Source organism: Oncorhynchus clarkii, chromosome 12 (assembly GCF_045791955.1).
Source record: "Oncorhynchus clarkii lewisi isolate Uvic-CL-2024 chromosome 12, UVic_Ocla_1.0, whole genome shotgun sequence".
NCBI lineage: Eukaryota > Metazoa > Chordata > Actinopteri > Salmoniformes > Salmonidae > Oncorhynchus > Oncorhynchus clarkii.
The window spans coordinates 102506664-102528361 of record NC_092158.1 but is presented as its reverse complement, the minus strand read 5'-3'; the positions used below and the strand labels follow the sequence as shown (position 1 = coordinate 102528361).

Genomic DNA, 21698 nt, shown 5'->3' with positions numbered 1-21698 from the left:
GTCCCTCTGAATGCCTGCCTTCCCGTTTAAATGCCTGCCTGACCCTTTGAATGCCTGCCTGCCTGCCCCTTTGAATGCCTGCCTGCCTGCCTGTCTGTCCCTCTGAATATCTGCCTGCCAGTCAGACTAAGATTAATTTGCCTTCTATATATCCCCCCCCCATCTCTCCTGTAGAGTTTTTACGTGGCAACATCGTGCCAGCTCCGCCGGCTAGAGGCAGTCAGTCGTTCTCCCATCTACACCCACTTCAATGAGACGTTCCAGGGGGCCAGTGTGATCAGGGCCTTCTCAGAGCAGGAACGCTTCATCCTGCAGGCTAACGGACGCATTGACCACAACCAGACAGCGTACTTCCCCCGCTTCGTAGCCACCAGGTAGGTGTGTGTGTTCTACATGCTTTCTACAAGTATTTTCAACTAATGTTTACATATTTGAAATTATGAAAAGTCTATGATTACATAGATAGAACATGGGACCTTAATCTAACTAACTGCAGTAGTCACTGTAATCTGGTGTGGTGTATTATCTAACTATCTGCAGTAGTCACTGTAATCTGGTGTGGTGTATTATCTAACTAACTACAGTAGTCACTGTAATCTGGTGTGGTGTATTATCTAACTATCTGCAGTAGTCACTGTAATCTGGTGTGGTGTATTGTCTAACTAACTACAGTACTGTAATCTGGTGTGGTGTATTATCTAACTAACTACAGTAGTCACTGTAATCTGGTGTGGTGTATTATCTAACTATCTGCAGTAGTCACTGTAATCTGGTGTGGTGTATTATCTAACTAACTGCAGTAGTCACTGTAATCTGGTGTGGTGTATTATCTAACTAACTACAGTAGTCACTGTAATCTGGTGTGGTGTATTATCTAACTAACTACAGTAGTCACTATAATCTGGTGTGGTATGTATTATATCATTATCTGTAGTACTGTAATCTGGTGTGGTGTATTATCTAACTAACTACAGTAGTCACTGTAATCTGGTGTGGTGTATTGTCTAACTAACTACAGTAGTCACTGTAATCTGGTGTGGTGTATTATCTAACTAACTACAGTAGTCACTGTAATCTGGTGTGGTGTATTATCTAACTAACTGCAGTAGTCACTGTAATCTGGTGTGGTGTATTGTCTAACTAACTACAGTAGTCACTGTAATCTGGTGTGGTGTATTATCTAACTAACTGCAGTAGTCACTGTAATCTGGTGTGGTGTATTATCTAACTATCTGCAGTAATCACTATAATCTGGTGTGGTGTATTGTCTAACTAACTACAGTAGTCACTGTAATCTGGTGTGGTGTATTGTCTAACTAACTACAGTAGTCACTGTAATCTGGTGTGGTATGTATTATATCATTATCTGTAGTACTGTAATCTGGTGTGGTGTATTATCTAACTAACTACAGTAGTCACTGTAATCTGGTGTGGTGTATTATCTAACTATCTGCAGTAGTCACTGTAATCTGGTGTGGTATGTATTATATCATTATCTGTAGTACTGTAATCTGGTGTGGTGTATTATCTAACTATCTGCAGTAATCACTATAATCTGGTGTGGTATGTATTATATCATTATATGTAGTACTGTAATCTGGTGTGGTGTATTATCTAACTAACTACAGTAGTCACTGTAATCTGGTGTGGTGTATTATCTAACTAACTACAGTAGTCACTGTAATCTGGTGTGGTGTATTATCTAACTAACTACAGTAGTCACTGTAATCTGGTGTGGTGTATTATCTAACTAACTGCAGTAGTCACTGTAATCTGGTGTGGTGTATTATCTAACTAACTACAGTAGTCACTGTAATCTGGTGTGGTGTATTATCTAACTATCTGCAGTAATCACTATAATCTGGTGTGGTATGTATTATATCATTATCTGTAGTACTGTAATCTGGTGTGGTGTATTATCTAACTAACTACAGTAGTCACTGTAATCTGGTGTGGTGTATTATCTAACTATCTGCAGTAGTCACTATAATCTGGTGTGGTGTATTGTCTAACTAACTACAGTACTGTAATCTGGTGTGGTGTATTGTCTAACTAACTACAGTACTGTAATCTGGTGTGGTGTATTGTCTAACTAACTACAGTAATCACTATAATCTGGTGTGGTATGTATTATATCATTATCTGTAGTACTTTTTTTATTTTTTTTTATTTCACCTTTATTTAACCAGGTAGGCTAGTTGAGAACACCTTTATTTAACCAGGTAGGCTAGTTGAGAACACCTTTATTTAACCAGGTAGGCTAGTTGAGAACAAGTTCTCATTTACAACTGCGACCTGGCCAAGATAAGGCATAGCAGTGTGAACAGACAACACAGAGTTACACATGGAGTAAACAATTAACAAGTCAATAACACAGTAGAAAAAAGGGGAGTCTATATATACATTGTGTGCAAAAGGCATGAGAAGGTAGGCAAATAATTACAATTATGCAGATTAACACTGGAGTGATAAATGATCAGATGGTTATGTAAAGGTAGAGATAGAGATATTGGTGTGCAAAAGAGCAGAAAAATAAATAAATAAAAACAGTATGGGGATGAGGTAGGTGAAAATGGGTGGGCTATTTACCAATAGACTATGTACAGCTGCAGCGATCGGTTAGCTGCTCAGATAGCAGATGTTTGAAGTTGGTGAGGGAGATAAAAGTCTCCAACTTCAGCGATTTTTGCAATTCGTTCCAATCACAGGCAGCAGAGAACTGTAAACTGTAATCTGGTGTGGTGTATTATCTAACTAACTACAGTAGTCACTGTAATCTGGTGTGGTGTATTATCTAACTATCTGCAGTAGTCACTATAATCTGGTGTGGTATGTATTATATCATTATCTGTAGTACTGTAATCTGGTGTGGTGTATTATCTAACTAACTACAGTAGTCACTGTAATCTGGTGTGGTGTATTATCTAACTATCTGCAGTAGTCACTGTAATCTGGTGTGGTGTATTGTCTAACTAACTACAGTACTGTAATCTGGTGTGGTGTATTATCTAACTAACTACAGTAGTCACTGTAATCTGGTGTGGTGTATTATCTAACTATCTGCAGTAGTCACTGTAATCTGGTGTGGTGTATTGTCTAACTAACTACAGTACTGTAATCTGGTGTGGTGTATTATCTAACTAACTACAGTAGTCACTGTAATCTGGTGTGGTGTATTATCTAACTAACTACAGTAGTCACTGTAATCTGGTGTGGTGTATTATCTAACTATCTGCAGTAGTCACTATAATCTGGTGTGGTGTATTGTCTAACTAACTACAGTACTGTAATCTGGTGTGGTGTATTGTCTAACTAACTACAGTACTGTAATCTGGTGTGGTGTATTATCTAACTAACTACAGTAGTCACTATAATCTGGTGTGGTATGTATTATATCATTATCTGTAGTACTGTAATCTGGTGTGGTGTATTATCTAACTAACTGCAGTAGTCAATGTAATCTGGTGTGGTGTATTATCTAACTAACTACAGTAGTCACTGTAATCTGGTGTGGTATGTACCAAGCATCTCAGAGTAGGTAGGCTAATCTAGAACCTTCAAGGGTTCTCTGGCTGTCCCCATAGGAGAACCCTCTGAAGAACCCTCTGAAGAACCCTTTAAGGTTGCAGGTATAACCCTTTTGGGTTCCATGTAGAACCCTTTTTACAGATGTTTCTAACTGGAACCTAAAGGAGTTCTACCTGGAACCCAAAATACGTTCCTCTATGGGGACAGACAAATAACCCTTTTAGAATCCTGTTTTCTATGAGAGTAGGGATCAGTTCCCTTCCTGTCCATGGAATCCTGTTTTCTATGAGAGTAGGGATCAGTTCCCTTCCTGTCCATGGAATCCTGTTTTCTATGAGAGTAGGGATCAGTTCCCTTCCTGTCCATGGAATCCTGTTTTCTATGAGAGTAGGGATCAGTTCCCTTCCTGTCCATGGAATCCTGTTTTCTATGAGAGTAGGGATCAGTTCCCTTCCTGTCCATGGTATCCTGTTTTCTATGAGAGTAGGGATCAGTTCCCTTCCTGTCCATGGAATCCTGTTTTCTATGAGAGTAGGGATCAGTTCCCTTCCTAGTTCCTGGAACATGTTCCTATCTGATCGCTCTGTCTTCTGTTGCGTGTTTGTTTGTGTGTGTGTGTGTGTCCAGGTGGCTGGCGGTGAACCTAGAGTTCCTGGGGAATCTGTTGGTGCTGGCAGCAGCCACCTTAGCTGTGATGGGCAGAGACACACTGAGCCCTGGTATAGTAGGACTGGCTGTGTCACACTCACTACAGGTACGCACGCACACACACACACACACACACACACACACACACACACAGCAGTAACCTGTGATGTGATGTGTAGGTGACAGGTATTCTGAGCTGGATCGTGAGGTCCTGGACTGATGTAGAGAACAACATTGTGTCCGTGGAGAGAGTTAAGGAGTACGCTGACACACCAAAGGAGGTGAGTGGCTGTGAAACTATACTCCCCTACCCTCATAGAGAGGATCTAGTCTACTAGTCAGGTGTAATCTCTACTATCCTACCCCTCATAGAGAGGATCTAGTTCACTGGTCAGATGTAAACTATACTATCCTACCCTCATAGAGAGGATCTAGTTCACTGGTCAGATGTAAACTATACTATCCTACCCTCATAGAGATTAGATACTTTACTGGTCAGATGTAAACTATACTATCCTACCCCTCATAGAGAGGATCTAGTTTACTGGTCAGATGTAAACTATACTATCCTACCCTCATAGAGATTAGATACTTTACTGGTCAGGTGTAAACTATACTATCCTACCCTCATAGAGAGGATCTAGTTCACTGGTCAGATGTAAACTATACTATCCTACCCTCATAGAGATTAGATACTTTACTGGTCAGGTGTAAACTATACTATCCTACCCTCATAGAGAGGATCTAGTTTACTGGTCAGGTGTAAACTATACTATCCTACCCCTCATAGAGATTAGATACTTTACTGGTCAGGTGTAAACTATACTATCCTACCCCTCATAGAGAGGATCTAGTTTACTGGTCAGATGTAAACTATACTATCCTACCCTCATAGAGATTAGATACTTTACTGGTCAGGTGTAAACTATACTATCCTACCCTCATAGAGAGGATCTAGTTCACTGGTCAGATGTAAACTATACTATCCTAACCTCATAGAGATTAGATACTTTACTGGTCAGGTGTAAACTATACTATCCTACCCTCATAGAGAGGATCTAGTTTACTGGTCAGATGTAAACTATACTAGTCTACCCCTCATAGAGAGGATCTAGTTTACTGGTCAGATGTAAACTATACTATCCTACCCTCATAGAGATTAGATACTTTACTGGTCAGGTGTAAACTATACTATCCTACCCTCATAGAGAGGATCTAGTTCACTGGTCAGATGTAAACTATACTATCCTACCCTCATAGAGATTAGATACTTTACTGGTCAGGTGTAAACTATACTATCCTACCCTCATAGAGAGGATCTAGTTCACTGGTCAGATGTAAACTATACTATCCTACCCTCATAGAGATTAGATACTTTACTGGTCAGGTGTAAACTATACTATCCTACCCTCATAGAGAGGATCTAGTTTACTGGTCAGATGTAAACTATACTATCCTACCCTCATAGAGATTAGATACTTTACTGGTCAGGTGTAAACTATACTATCCTACCCTCATAGAGAGGATCTAGTTCACTGGTCAGGTGTAAACTATACTATCCTACCCTGATAGAGAGGATCTAGTTCACTGGTCAGGTGTAAACTATACTATCTTACCCTCATAGAGAGGATCTAGTTTACTGGTCAGATGTAAACTATACTATCCTACCCTCATAGAGATTAGATACTTTACTGGTCAGGTGTAAACTATACTATCCTACCCCTCATAGAGAGGAGATACTTTACTGGTCAGGTGTAAACTATACTATCCTACCCTCATAGAGATTAGATACTTTACTGGTCAGGTGTAAACTATACTATCCTACCCCTCATAGAGAGGAGATACTTTACTGGTCAGGTATAAACTACACTATCCTACCCTCAAAGAGAGGATCTAGTTCACTGGTCAGGTGTAAACTATACTATCCTACCCTCATAGAGATTAGATACTTTACTGGTCAGGTGTAAACTATACTATCCTACCCCTCATAGAGAGGATCTAGTTTACTGGTCAGGTGTAAACTATACTATCCTACCCCTCATAGAGAGGATCTAGTTTACTGGTCAGGTGTAAACTATACTATCCTACCCCTCATAGAGAGGATCTAGTTTACTGGTCAGGTGTAAACTATACTATCCTACCCCTCATAGAGAGGAGATACTTTACTGGTCAGGTGTAAACAATACTATCCTACCCTCATAGAGAGGATCTAGTTCACTGGTCAGGTGTAAACTATACTATCCTACCCTCATAGAGAGGATCTAGTTTACTGGTCAGGTGTAAACAATACTATCCTACCCTCATAGAGAGGATCTAGTTTACTGGTCAGGTGTAAACTATACTAGTCTACCCCTCATAGAGAGGATCTAGTTTACTGGTCAGGTGTAAACTATACTAGTCTACCCCTCATAGAGAGGATCTAGTTTACTGGTCAGGTGTAAACTATACTATCCTACCCTCATAGAGATTAGATACTTTACTGGTCAGGTGTAAACTATACTATCCTACCCTCATAGAGAGGATCTAGTTTACTGGTCAGGTGTAAACTATACTATCTTACCCTCATAGAGAGGATCTAGTTTACTGGTCAGGTGTAAACTATACTATCCTACCCTCATAGAGATTAGATACTTTACTGGTCAGGTGTAAACTATAATAGTCTACCCCTCATAGAGAGGATCGAGTTCACTGGTCAGATGTAAACTATACTAGTCTACCCCTCATAGAGAGGATCTAGTTTACTGGTCAGGTGTAAACAATACTATCCTACCCTCATAGAGAGGATCTAGTTCACTGGTCAGGTGTAAACTATACTATCCTACCCTCATAGAGAGGATCTAGTTTACTGGTCAGGTGTAAACAATACTATCCTAACCTCATAGAGAGGATCTAGTTTACTGGTCAGGTGTAAACTATACTAGTCTACCCCTCATAGAGAGGATCTAGTTTACTGGTCAGGTGTAAACTATACTAGTCTACCCCTCATAGAGAGGATCTAGTTTACTGGTCAGGTGTAAATTATACTATCCTACCCTCATAGAGATTAGATACTTTACTGGTCAGGTGTAAACTATACTATCCTACCCTAATAGAGAGGATCTAGTTTACTGGTCAGGTGTAAACTATACTATCTTACCCTCATAGAGAGGATCTAGTTTACTGGTCAGGTGTAAACTATACTATCCTACCCTCCTAGAGATTAGATACTTTACTGGTCAGGTGTAAACTATACTAGTCTACCCCTCATAGAGAGGATCGAGTTCACTGGTCAGATGTAAACTATACTAGTCTACCCCTCATAGAGAGGATCTAGTTTACTAGTCAGGTGTAAACTATACTATCCTACCCTCATCGAGAGGATCTAGTTTACTGGTCAGGTGTAAACTATACTATCCTACCCCTCATAGAGAGGATCTAGTTCACTGGTCAGGTGTAAACTATACTAGTCTACCCCTCATAGAGAGGATCTAGTTTACTGGTCAGGTGTAAACTATACTAGTCTACCCCTCATAGAGAGGATCTAGTTTACTGGTCAGGTGTAAATTATACTATCCTACCCTCATAGAGATTAGATACTTTACTGGTCAGGTGTAAACTATACTATCCTACCCTCATAGAGAGGATCTAGTTTACTGGTCAGGTGTAAACTATACTATCCTACCCCTCATAGAGAGGATCTAGTTCACTGGTCAGGTGTAAACTATACTATCCTACCCTCATAGAGAGGATCTAGTTCACTGGTCAGGTGTAAACTATAATATCCTACCCTCATAGAGAGGATCTAGTTCACTGGTCAGGTGTAAACTATACTATCCTACCCCTCATAGAGAGGAGATACTTTACTGGTCAGGTGTAAACAATACTATCCTACCCCTCATAGAGAGGATCTAGTTCACTGGTCAGGTGTAAACTATACTATCCTACCCCTCATAGAGAGGAGATACTTTACTGGTCAGGTGTAAACAATACTATCCTACCCCTCATAGAGAGGATCTAGTTCACTGGTCAGGTGTAAACTATACTATCCTACCCTCATAGAGAGGATCTAGTTCACTGGTCAGGTGTAAACTATACTATCCTACCCTCATAGAGAGGATCTAGTTCACTGGTCAGGTGTAAACTATACTATCCTACCCTCATAGAGAGGATCTAGTTCACTGGTCAGGTGTAAACTATACTATCCTACCCTCATAGAGAGGATCTAGTTCACTGGTCAGGTGTAAACTATACTATCCTACCCTCATAGAGAGGATCTAGTTTACTGGTCAGGTGTAAACTATACTATCCTACCCCTCATAGAGAGGATCTAGTTTACTGGTCAGGTGTAAACTATACTATCCTACCCCTCATAGAGAGGATCTAGTTTACTGGTCAGGTGTAAACTATACTATCCTACCCTCATAGAGAGAATCTAGTTTACTGGTCAGGTGTAAACTATACTATCCTACCCCTCATAGAGAGGATCTAGTTTACTGGTCAGGTGTAATCTATACTATCCTACCCTCATAGAGAGGATCTAGTTCACTGGTCAGGTGTAAACTATACTATCCTAACCTCATAGAGATTAGATACTTTACTGGTCAGATGTAAACTATACTATCCTACCCTCATAGAGATTAGATACTTTACTGGTCAGGTGTAAACTATACTATCCTACCCTCATAGAGAGAATCTAGTTTACTGGTCAGGTGTAAACTATACTATCCTACCCTCATAGAGAGGATCTAGTTTACTGGTCAGGTGTAATCTATACTATCCTACCCTCATAGAGAGGATCTAGTTCACTGGTCAGGTGTAAACTATACTATCCTACCCCTCAAAGAGAGGATCTAGTTTACTGGTCAGGTGTAAACTATACTATCCTACCCTCATAGAGAGGATCTAGTTTACTAGTCAGGTGTAAACTATACTATCCTACCCTCAAAGAGAGGATCTAGTTCACTGGTCAGGTGTAAACTATACTATCCTACCCCTCATAGAGAGGATCTAGTTTACTGTTCAGGTGTAAACTATACTATCCTACCCTCATAGAGATGATCTAGTTCACTGGTCAGGTGTAAACTATACTATCCTACCCCTCATAGAGAGGATCTAGTTCACTGGTCAGGTGTAAACTATACTATCCTACCCCTCATAGAGAGGATCTAGTTTACTGGTCAGGTGTAAACTATACTATCCTACCCCTCATAGAGAGGATCTAGTTCACTGGTCAGGTGTAAACTATACTATCCTACCCCTCAAAGAGAGGATCTAGTTTACTGGTCAGGTGTAAACTATACTATCCTACCCTCATAGAGAGGATCTAGTTTACTAGTCAGGTGTAAACTATACTATCCTACCCTCAAAGAGAGGATCTAGTTCACTGGTCAGGTGTAAACTATACTATCCTACCCCTCATAGAGAGGATCTAGTTTACTGTTCAGGTGTAAACTATACTATCCTACCCTCATAGAGATGATCTAGTTCACTGGTCAGGTGTAAACTATACTATCCTACCCCTCATAGAGAGGATCTAGTTCACTGGTCAGGTGTAAACTATACTATCCTACCCCTCATAGAGAGGATCTAGTTTACTGGTCAGGTGTAAACTATACTATCCTACCCCTCATAGAGAGGATCTAGTTCACTGGTCAGGTGCCACTTGAAAATGTGATCTTCTAAAGAATGAAAGATTATTTATCTCAATGGGACGGTCGTAGTTTAAAAATAGTTTTAATGAATGAAAATGTGTGTTTATTTCTAGACATAATCTCACTGTTCTGTTCTGTCATTAACTGTCTGTGTTTCTGATGTAGTTAATGTCTTTAAATGAATAACAGCACCTTCTGTTGCCTTGTTGCTGAGGTCTTGATGGGAGATGACATCACAGAGATCCAGCGTTCTAATATGTAATTCTATGGATGCCATCACAGAGATCCAGTGTTCTAATATGTAATTCTATGGATGCCATCACATAGATCCAGTGTTCTAATATGTAATTCTATGGATGCCATCACAGAGATCCAGTGTTCTAATATGTAATTCTATGGATGCCATCACAGAGATCCAGTGTTCTAATATGTAATTCTATGGATGCCATCACAGAGATCCAGTGTTCTAATATGTAATTCTATGGATGCCATCACAGAGATCCAGTGTTCTAATATGTAATTCTATGGATACCATCTCAGAGATCCAGTGTTCTAATATGTAATTCTATGGATGCCATCACAGAGATCCAGTGTTCTAATATGTAATTCTATGGATGCCATCACAGAGATCCAGTGTTCTAATATGTAATTCTATGGATGCCATCACAGAGATCCAGTGTTCTAATATGTAATTCTATGGATACCATCACAGAGATCCAGTGTTCTAATATGTAATTCTATGGATGCCATCACAGAGATGCCATTAAATGAATGTGTTCTAATATGTAATTCTATGGATGCCATCACCTGTCCCCCTCCTCTCCCTCATCCCCTACCCAGGCTCCATGGACCATAGAAGGCAGCATGCTCCCGCTGGCCTGGCCCACCCACGGTACCATAGAACTGGAGGAATTCGGACTGCAGTACCGTAAAGGACTGGACTGGGCCCTGAAAGGAATTTCCCTCAGCATTCAGGAGAAAGAGAAGGTCGGGGGTAGACATACTGTATTATAGGGAGATAATGGAGTAATGAGGTTGTTAGGATGATATGGGTATAGGACTGGACAGGAGAGAGATAAGGTAGGAGATAGAGATACTGGTTTACCAGAGCACCCTATTCCCTACATAGTGCACTACTTTAGACCAGGACCTGGCACCCTATTCCCTACATAGTGCACTTCTTTAGACCAGGTCCTTGGCACCCTATTCCCTAAATAGTGCACTACTTTAGACCAGGTCCTTGGCACTCTATTCCCTAAATAGTGCACTACTTTAGACCAGGTCCTTGGCACCCTATTCCCTACATAGTTCACTACTTTAGACCAGGACCTGGCACTCTATTCCCTACATAGTGCACTACTTTAGACCCTATTCCCTACATAGTGCACTACTTTAGACCAGGTCCTTTGGGAAGCATCCTCTGTTTTATGGTGTTATAGTGAGATATGTTAGGTTTCATTCTTCCTAAACTCTCTCTCCTCCCCTCCCTCCCACTCTCTCCTCCTCTATCCTCCTCTCCCACTCTCTCCTCCTCTATCCTCCTCTCCAACTCTCTCCTCCCCTCTCTCCTCCTCTATCCTCCTCCCCCACTCTCTCCTCCACTCTCTCCTCCCCTCTCTCCTCCTCTATCCTCCTCTCCCACTCTCTCCTCCTCTATCCTCCTCTCCCACTCTCTCCTCCTCTCTCTCCTCCTCCTACTCTCTCCTCCCCTCTCTCCTCCTCTATCCTCCTCTCCCACTCTCTCCTCCTCTATCCTCCTCTATCCTCCATTCCCCCTTTCTCCTCCTCTATCCTCCTCTCCCCTCTCTCCCACTCTCTCCTCCTCTATCCTCCTCTCCCACTCTCTCCTCCCCTTCCTCCCACTCTCTCCTCCCCTCCCTCCCACTCTCTTCTCCTCTATCCTCCTCTCCCGCTCTCTCCTCCCCTCCCTCCCACTCTCTCTCCTCCCCTCCTTCCCACTCTCTTCTCCTCTATCCTCCTCTCCCGCTCTCTCCTCCCCTCCCTCCCACTCTCTCTCCTCCCCTCCCTCCCACTCTCTCCTCCCCTCCCTCCCACTCTCTCCTCCTCTCCCTCCCACTCTCTCCTCCTCTCTCCTTCTCTGCCTTCCTCTCGCTCTCCCTCCTCTCTCTGCCTCTCCCTCTCCCTCCTCCCTCCTCTCTCCAGGTTGGGATAGTGGGCAGGACTGGAGCAGGGAAGTCGTCCCTGGCATTGGGAATATTCCGGATTCTGGAAGCAGCGAAGGGAGAGATCTATATAGACGGGATAAACATCGCTCAGATCGGACTGCACGAGCTGCGCTCCAGGATCACAATCATACCACAGGTAACACACACACACATATAATAAACACACACACACACTACAGGTAACACACACACACATATAATAAACACAAACCACAGGTAACAAACACACACATATAATAAACACACACACACACACACACACCACAGGTAACACACACACACATATAATAAACACACACACACACCACAGGTAAAAAACACTTTCTGCCTCTGAGATGTCCTCTAACATGGAGGTAATTATGGTTGGCATGGCAATGTTCTCTCTCCCTCCCCCCTCCTCCCTCCCTCCCCCTCCAGGACCCAGTGTTGTTCTCTGGGTCTCTGAGGATGAATCTGGACCCCTTCGATGGCTACTCTGATGAGGAGGTGTGGAGAGCCCTGGAGCTCTCCCATCTCAAGAGCTTTGTGTCGGGCCTGCCGGACAAACTCAACCACGAGTGTTCAGAGGGAGGAGAGAACCTCAGGTACACAAGACTCTGTATCCCTCTATGTAGCTTTCCTATGTCTGTTACTCTCTTTCTCCTCACCCCCCCCCCCCCCTGATTCCTCCTTGTGATGTCATCTGGTCCTCTCTCTCTCATCCCTCTCTCCTTCTCGTTTTAACTGTCTCCTCTCTATCTTCCCTCCTTCCTTCTCTTCCCTCTCTCCTATCTTTGTAACTCCTTCCATCTCTCTCTCTCTCTCACACATTAACATTATCTCTCTCTCCCCTCTCTCTCCCTTCTCTCTCTCTCTCTCTCTCTCTCTCTCTCTCTCTCTCTCTCTCATGAACATTCTCTCTCTCCCCTCTCTCTCCCCTCTCTCTCTCATTAACATAATCCCTATCCAGTCTGGGTCAGCGCCAGCTGGTGTGTCTGGCCCGAGCCCTCCTGAGGAAGACGAAGATCTTGGTTCTGGATGAGGCCACAGCTGCTGTGGACCTGGAGACAGACAACCTGATCCAGTCCACCATCAGAACCCAGTTTGATGACTGCACTGTCCTGACCATCGCACACAGACTCAATACTATCATGGACTACACCAGGTAATATATAGACTGACTCAATACTATCATGGACTACACCAGGTAATATATAGACTGACTCAATACTATCACGGACTACACCAGGTAATATATAGACCAGGGGTGTCAAAGTCAAATGGACGGAGGGCCAAATAAAAAAATCAGCTACAAGACGAGGGCCGGACTGTTCGAATGTTCATTGAAAAATTTTTAAATGACGCATATAGTCTAGTGAACCTAATTGAACCTACTGAAAACCTAACAAATATATTACAATATGATCAGATAAATAAAGCAATATTTTCTTATGGCTCTGTCAGTAATCTTTAATTTTCAACAGACACAAAAGACAAATTTCCTTTATATAAATATCCCCATAACATGAACATTAAATGAAAGAAACCGGTATTCAAGGCACCATCAGTAGACTATATTTTCTATTTTAGCAAAAGTGGGCTAAATTTACTTCAAAGAAAAAACAATAATAGCAATTTTCTATCATCCACTCAACTGAAATATTTTTAAAATATAATTGGATTGAAATACAAAAAAATAAAGTGCAAAAATCTATTAATCAAAAACAACACTTTGTTTAAGGAGAAGTAACATGCAGTGAAAACAAATATTAAATTTTAACTTTTAAACTTGAACTGAGTAAAAACTCTAAATATGTGATTGCACAGTAATGTTCACTTGTTTGAGGTTGAGGGTGATACTTGGTGGTGTCCCATCTTTTCCACAAGTTCATCAATGTTCGGGGTAAGGCTCTGAGCTGAAGAAATCCTCAGAATTGAGTGGAGGTGTTCAGCAGTAAGTCGACTTCTGTGTGATGTTTTGTTCAGGTTCATCAAAGAAAACAGTTGTTCACACAGGTATGTGCTGCCAAACATAGACAACGTTTGAGCAGCCTGGATGCGCAGCTGGGGCATTGTGCCGGGGAGGAAACGGGCAAACTCCGCAGCACCCACTGCCGCATATTTTTCCCTCAGTGCATCATTGCATTGGAGGTCAATCAACTCCATTTGGAGGTTTGGTGGTGAGCTTTCCACGTCAACAGCAAATGGGTTACCGAGCAGTTCCAACCTGCTTTTTTGTGCTTCAAAGTCAGCAAATCGGCGTCGAAAGTCAGTGGTAAGCATACCTATTTTATCAGCCAACTGTGTGCTCGGGAACGCACTGGTAGAGAGCTTCTCTTTCATGGTCTGGCAGCTGGGAAAGTGGCTCAAATTTTCTTTCCGCATCTGCGTCTCCCACAGAGTCAGTTTGGTTTTAAATGCCTTCACTGTACTGTACATATCAGAGATGACACGATCCCGACCCTGCAGCTGCAAGTTTATTGCATTCAGATGACTCGTAATGTCACACAGAAAAGCCATTTCACACAGAAACATTTCGTCTCGGAGTTGTGTTGTGTCTTTCCCTTTGCTGTCCAAGAATAGACAAATCTCCTCACGAAGCTCGAAACATCTTTGAAGCACCTTTCCCTGGCTTAGCCATCGCACCTCTGTGTGATAAGGCAAATCACCATGCTCCGTTTCTAACTCCGTCAGAAATGCCTTGAACTGGCGGTGATTCAAACCTTTGGCTCTGATAAAGTTAACTGTGCGCGTGATGATGCTCATTACATGCTCCATTTTCAAGGCTTTACCGCACAACGCTTCCTGGTGTATGATACAATGATAAGCTGTCAGCTCACCTGTCGCGTTTTCCTCTTGCATCTTTTCCCGTATCTTCGCCACCAGTCCGCTCCTGTGTCCACACATCGCAGGTGCTCCGTCGGTTGTCAAACCCACGAGTTTTTCCCAAGGCAGCTCCATCTCATTTACACATCTTGACACCTCTTCATACAAATCATGCCCCGTAGTTGTGCCATGCATAGGACGTAAAGCCAAAAACTCCTCTGTCACGCTTAGGCTGGAGTCCACTCCGCGGATGAAAATTGACAACTGGGCAATGTCAGAAATGTCGGTGCTCTCATCCACAGCCAAGGAATATGCAATAAAATCTTTTCCCTTTTTCACAAGCTGCTCTTTTAGATTGATGGACAACTGGTCTACTCTCTCGGCAATGGTGTTTCTGCTCAGACTCACATTTAAAAAGAGTTGCCTTTTTTCTGGGCAAACTTCGTCACAAACTTTAATCATGCAGTTTTTGATGAAATCCCCCTCCGTAAATGGCCGGGCTGATTTAGCGATCTCTTCTGCCAAAATAAAACTGGCCTTGACAGCAGCCTGGCCTTGTGATTTGGCTTTTTTGAACAGAGCCTGTCGAGATTTGAGGCCTCGTTTTAATTCCTCTGCCTTTTGTAGCCTTTGTTCCATGTCCATATTCTTGTTTTTGTCCGCGTGTTTCGTTTCATAATGTCGTCTCAGATTATACTCTTTCAGTACCGCCACACTTTCTCCACACAGAAGACACACAGGTTTTCCAGCTACCTTCGTGAACATATACTCCGACTCCCACCTTGTTTGAAACCCCCGGTTCTCAGTATCCACCTTCCGTTTTGCCATTTTTGATGGGTATCTGAAAGTTAATTTTACTGTGATGCTGACGACTGCTGTGCCAATAAATATTGAAATGAAGCAGCCTACTGCTCGGTGCGTCACCTTTGCATTGTGGGAAATGTAGTATTGGTGCGTGTAAAAGATCTGCGGGCTGCCGGCTTGCTGCGGGCCGGTTCTAATAATAAATCAAGATCATCCCAGGGGCCGTAAAAAACCTTCTTGCGGGCCGGATGTGACCCGCGGGCCTTGACTCTGACATATGTGATATAGACTGACTCAATACTATCATGGACTACACCAGGTAATATATAGACTGACTCAATACTATCATGGACTACACCAGGTAATATACTGTATAGACTGACTCAATACTATCATGGACTACACCAGGTAATATATAGACTGACTCAATACTATCATGGACTACACCAGGTAATATATAGACTGACTCAATACTATCATGGACTACACCAGGTAATATACTGTATAGACTGACTCAATACTATCATGGACTACACCAGGTAATATATAAACTGACTCAATACTATCATGGACTACACCAGGTAATATATAGACTGACTCAATACTATCATGGACTACACCAGGTAATATATAGACTGACTCAATACTATCATGGACTACACCAGGTAATATATAGACTGACTCAATACTATCATGGACTACACCAGGTAATATATAGACTGACTCAATACTATCATGGACTACACCAGGTAATTTATACACACTTCTATTGTATAAAACATTAGGAACAACTTCCTAATTTTGAGGTGCACCCCCGTTTGCCATCAGAACAGCCTCAATTCGTCAGGGCGTGGACTCCACAAGGTGTTGAAAGTGTTCCACAGGGATGCTGGCCCATGTTGACTCCACAAGGTGTTGAAAGTGTTCCACAGGGATGCTGGCCCATGTTGACTCCACAAGGTGTTGAAAGTGTTCCACAGGGATGCTGACCCATGTTGACTCCAACGCTTCCCACAGTTCCCACAGTGTCAAATTGGCTGGATGTCCTTTGGGTGGTGGACCATTCTTGATACACACAGGACACTGTTGAGCGTGAAAAACCCAGCAGCGATGCAGTTCTTGACACAAACTGGTGTGCCTGGCACCTACTACCCTACCCTTCAAAGCCACTTAAATATTTTGTCTTGCCCATTCACCCTCTGAATGGCACACATACACAATCCATGTCTCAATTGTCTCAAGGCAAAAAAATATATATTTAACCCTCCCCTTCATCTACACTGATTGAAGTGGATTTAACAAGTGACAATAAGGGATCATATCTTTCACCTGGATTCTGTCTGTCAGTCTGTGTCATGGATACAACAGGTGTTCTTAATGTTTTGTACAGTCAGTGTATATATATATATATATATATATATATATATATATATATATATATATATATATATACACACACATCAGAGTGAATGGTCTCTCTCTCTACTTCTCTCTCCCTCTCCCTCTCTCTCTTCTTCCCTCTCCCTCTCTCCCCTCTCTCTCTCTATCTTTCCCTCACTCTCTCTCTCCCTTCCTCCCTCTACCTCAACCTCTCTCTCTCTCTCTCTCCCTTCCTCCCTCTCTTTCCCTCTACTGCTCTCTCTACCTCAACCTCTCTCTCTACCTCTCTTTCCCTCACTCTCTCTCTCTCCCCTCCTCCCTTTCTTTCCCTCTACTGCTCTCTCTACCTCAACCTCTCTCTCTACCTCTCTTTCCCTCACTCTCTCTCTCTCCCCTCCTCTCTTTCTTTCCCTCTACTTCTCTCTCTACCTCAACCTCTCTCTCTCCCTCTTTCTCCCTTCCTCCCTCTCTTTCCCTCTACTTCTCTCTCTACCTCAACCTCTCTCTCTCTCCCCCCCTCTCCCTCTCTGCAGGGTGATAGTGATGGACCGAGGTCTGATCACAGAGATGGACACTCCCTCCAACCTCATCTCAGAGAGAGGTCAGTTCTACCTGATGTGTAGGGAGGCTGGCCTGGTCTGAGCCCTCCCCAGCCAGGAGGCTCCTGAATCGGGTAAACCCAGCCACGTCACCCCCTCCCCACCCCCAGGGCTGGAGGGGCCAGATCACCAAGGCAGTGAATACTCTACTAAAGACAAAGAGCTACAGAAATAAAAACCCTTTTCAACTCCTTTCATTTTCAAAACCAACGTTGTGAAAGGATATGAGGAGCGAAGCGTGAAGACAGAAGAGGGATGAGAATGACGTAGGGCTGATGTGGGGATCGGATGATGTTTGAGGCTGTCTGTTTGCATCCCAAAAGGCAGCCGAATTATGGGCCCTGGTCGAAAGTAGTGCGCTGTGTAGGGAATAGGGTGCCATAGGCTCTGGTCAAAAGTAGTGCACTAAATAAGGAATAGGGTGCCAAGGCCCTGGTCAAAAGTAGTGCACTAAATAGGGAATAGGGTGCCAAGGCTCTGGTTAAAAGTAGTGCACTAAATAAGGAATAGGGTGCCAAGGCCCTGGTTAAAAGTAGTGCACTAAATAGGGAATAGGGTGCCATTTTGGACACTTCCTTTGTGTAACCCTTCGTTGGACATTAAGCTTTTTTAATTTTGAACTACTGGGACAGGATATGACATCATAGGACGCTGCTGACCTCTCCTGGCCTTGTGATGAGGCAGTATCATGTGACGGATGCACGAGGAGAAGAGGAGGAGAGGATGGAGGGATGGAGGGATGAATGAATGAGGTGCTTGATAAACAGATGCTCAGCCAGGAAGCAACTTATCAGCAACACACATGTGCGCATATACAACATGCAACACACACAAAACGCAACACACATACAAAACGCAACACACACACACACACACAAAAAGCAAAACGCAACACACACACAAAACAACATGCAACTGTCCTGACGTTGGCCTGGGGGTAGGTTTATGACAGTCATAAATACCTCTTCCCCCCTTTTTCCTCTCTCTACCCTACTGATGTTACATTACCAAACCCTTGGTTAACATAGAGATTCTGGGAACATCAGAAGGTGCAGGGAAATGAACTATATTCTGGTAATGCGACCAATGGAACATATGCGGTGGTACTTAATGAATATGATGTCCGTTCGGTTGTCATCTGAGACATTCTCATCAATGATAAGATGACAAACTCTACAGTGGAAAGTCTACACATCAGAGTTATCGGATTCACATGGAATTGTTGTTCAATTTAAATGTTTGAATATGAAATGATCTGTGATGGGATGAAATGTGATTTTAGCTTCTAAAATGTGAGATTTGGGTTTTCATAAGGTAGGGCTCTGCTCAATCAGTGGCCCGCCCCTGTGAAGGGACATGGGCTATAAAACTTTTCAAACACGCCGTCCTCTCCCTTCCTATATAAGCCCATGACGACAATATAACCTCCTGTTCCGAGGATGTAGGACAACGGTCCGATGTCAGAATGGTTCAGATAATAACTAAAGAACGAAGCCAACATCAGCGTGAGCTTTGGTTGCGAATGGTATGAACTTTGAACTCTTATTCACTACAGAAGTGATACCTCCTAGCCATTGAGTTACCAACAGCAGCTGCAAATGAGGGTTAGGAAGGAACAGACAGAGTATCCCGTCTATCACACAATGACGTTACTACAACGTATCTAATTGACCACCAGAGACATTCTTCAAAGGACAGAGGACTCGGTTTGGCAACACAGCCTTCCATCTACCACCAACCTACTGAAGTGCAGCTCAGAGTAAATATTTATCGCATTTTCCTTTTCCAAATGGGTGGTAATTTAGAATGCATAAGATACTGTATTTACGATAGCACAGCTTCTCCCTTTGTTCCTCAGTCTTCCCACTCTTTCACTCAAACCCAGCCCCTTTTCTTTTGTGTAACCAGCTGTCATATCTGTTCCGCCCGCTAGGGACGTTTTCCTTTATGACATCATTTGTAATCAAGTTATGATTTAATTATGTGTATGTGTAATTCTGTGTGATTAGTTAGGTATTTAGTAAATAAATAATTAAACCCAATTTTGTATTGCTGATTCATCTTGTTAGCCAGGGTTCGTGAAGATAACCAAGAATTTACAACTTTCAGATGAGACTGAATTAGGGTGACGATTAATATTGACTGCTATTGATGTAAAATATTACTAGGTCTTTAAGAGTTTATTCGGAAGATAACAGCTCTATAAAAATAATTTTGTGGTGCCCCGACTCTCTAGTTAATTACATTTACATGATTAGCTCAATCAGGTAATATTAATTACGGAGAAATTATTTTATGGAATAGCATGTCATATCACTTAATCCGGAATAGCCAAAGACATGACACAACACACAAAACATATAATACTGCCTGGATCACACCACATAATACTGCCGGGATTACACCATATAATACTGCCTGGATTACACCACAAAATACTGCCTGGATTACACTACATAATACTGCCTGGATTACACCACATAATACTGCCTGGATTACACCACATAGTACTGCCTGGATTACACCGCATAGTACTGCCTGGATTACACCACATAGTACTGCCTGGATTACACCACATAGCACTGCCTGGATTACACCACATAGAACTGCCTGGATTACACCACATACTACTGCCTGGATTACACCACATAATACTGCCTGGATTACACCACATAATACTGCCTGGATTACACCACATAATACTGCCTGGATTACACCACATAATACTGCCTGGATTACACCGCATAGTACTGCCTGGATTACAACACATAGTACTGCCTGGATTACACCACATAGTACTGCCTGGATTACACCGCATAGTACTGCCTGGATTACACCACATAGTACTGCCTGGATTACACCACATAGAACTGCCTGGATTACACCACATAGTACTGCCTGGATTACACTATATAGTACTGCCTGGATTACACTACATAGCACTGCCTGGATTTCACCACATATAACTGCCTGGATTACACCACATAATACTGCCTGGATTACACTACATAATACTGCCTGGATTACACCTCATAATACTGCCTGGATTACACCACATAGTACTGCCTGGATTACACCACATAGTACTGCCTGGATTACAGCACATAGTACTGCCTGGATTACAACACATAGCACAGGGAGGCTGTATCAACGTGATCTGATGTGTGTCGGCGTCTTCATACCTCTCTTTGTTTTTCTCCATCACTCTCCATCTCTTTCTCCTCTTCAGTCAGTCTGGAGTGCTGTTCCATCTGTGGCCACAAGGTGGAGTGAGAGGATCATGTAGAAACACAAGGAGCACCAAGCAGCGCTGTTAAACCACACACATCTTCAACACAAAGCAGATTTTATGTGTCCATTTAAATCCCTGTAAATCCACTCCACAGTGGCCTATCAACTTGAAACTTGTCATCACAATCATGGACGTCTCTAAGATGAACTACATTGAATGTTCAAATCAAATCAAATTTTATTTGTCACATACACATGGTTAGCAGATGTTAATGCGAGTGTAGCGAAATGCTTGTGCTTCTAGTTCCGACAATGCAGTAATAACCAACGAGTAATCTAACTAACAATTCCAAAACTATAACTATAACTAACTATACATATGAGATGAGTATGTAAACAAAGTGGCATAGTTAAAGTGGCTAGTGATACATGTATTACATAAAGATGCAGTAGATGATATAGAGTACAGTATATACATATACATATGAGATGAATAATGTAGGGTAAGTAAACATTATATTAGGTAGCATTGTTTAAAGTGGCTTGTGATATATTTTGCATCAATTCCCATTATTTTAGTGGCTGGAGTTGAGTCAGTGTCAGTGTGTTGGCAGCAGCCACTCAATGTTAGTGGTGGCTGTTTAACAGTCTGATGGCCTTGAGGTAGAAGCTGCTTTTCAGTCTCTCGGTCCCAGCTTTGATGCACCTGTACTGACCTCGCCGCCTTCTGGATGATAGCGGGGTGAACAGGCAGGGTGGTTGTTGTCCTCGATGATCTTTATGGCCTTCCTGTGACATCGGGTGGTGTAGGTGTCCTGGAGGGCAGGTAGTTTGCCCCCGGTGATGCGTTGTGCGGACCTCACTACCCTCTGGAGAGCCTTACGGTT

The 21698-nt window shown here is 42.6% G+C and overlaps 1 protein-coding gene across 1 annotated transcript in view; it reads left to right on the top strand.

Moving 5' to 3' along the window:
* The window catches only part of LOC139421772 (multidrug resistance-associated protein 1-like), a 68559-nt gene extending 48937 nt beyond the window's left edge, over nucleotides 1-19622 (top strand). Inside the window, exons 23-30 of the mRNA XM_071172892.1 lie at nucleotides 175-374; nucleotides 4156-4282; nucleotides 4356-4457; nucleotides 10647-10793; nucleotides 11970-12128; nucleotides 12410-12576; nucleotides 12942-13136; nucleotides 17515-19622. Coding sequence (XP_071028993.1) covers nucleotides 175-374; nucleotides 4156-4282; nucleotides 4356-4457; nucleotides 10647-10793; nucleotides 11970-12128; nucleotides 12410-12576; nucleotides 12942-13136; nucleotides 17515-17623 — 1206 coding nt within the window. The 3' untranslated portion in view covers nucleotides 17624-19622. The remainder of the gene's footprint in view (nucleotides 1-174; nucleotides 375-4155; nucleotides 4283-4355; nucleotides 4458-10646; nucleotides 10794-11969; nucleotides 12129-12409; nucleotides 12577-12941; nucleotides 13137-17514) is intronic.
* The last annotated feature ends 2076 nt before the right edge of the window (nucleotides 19623-21698 follow it).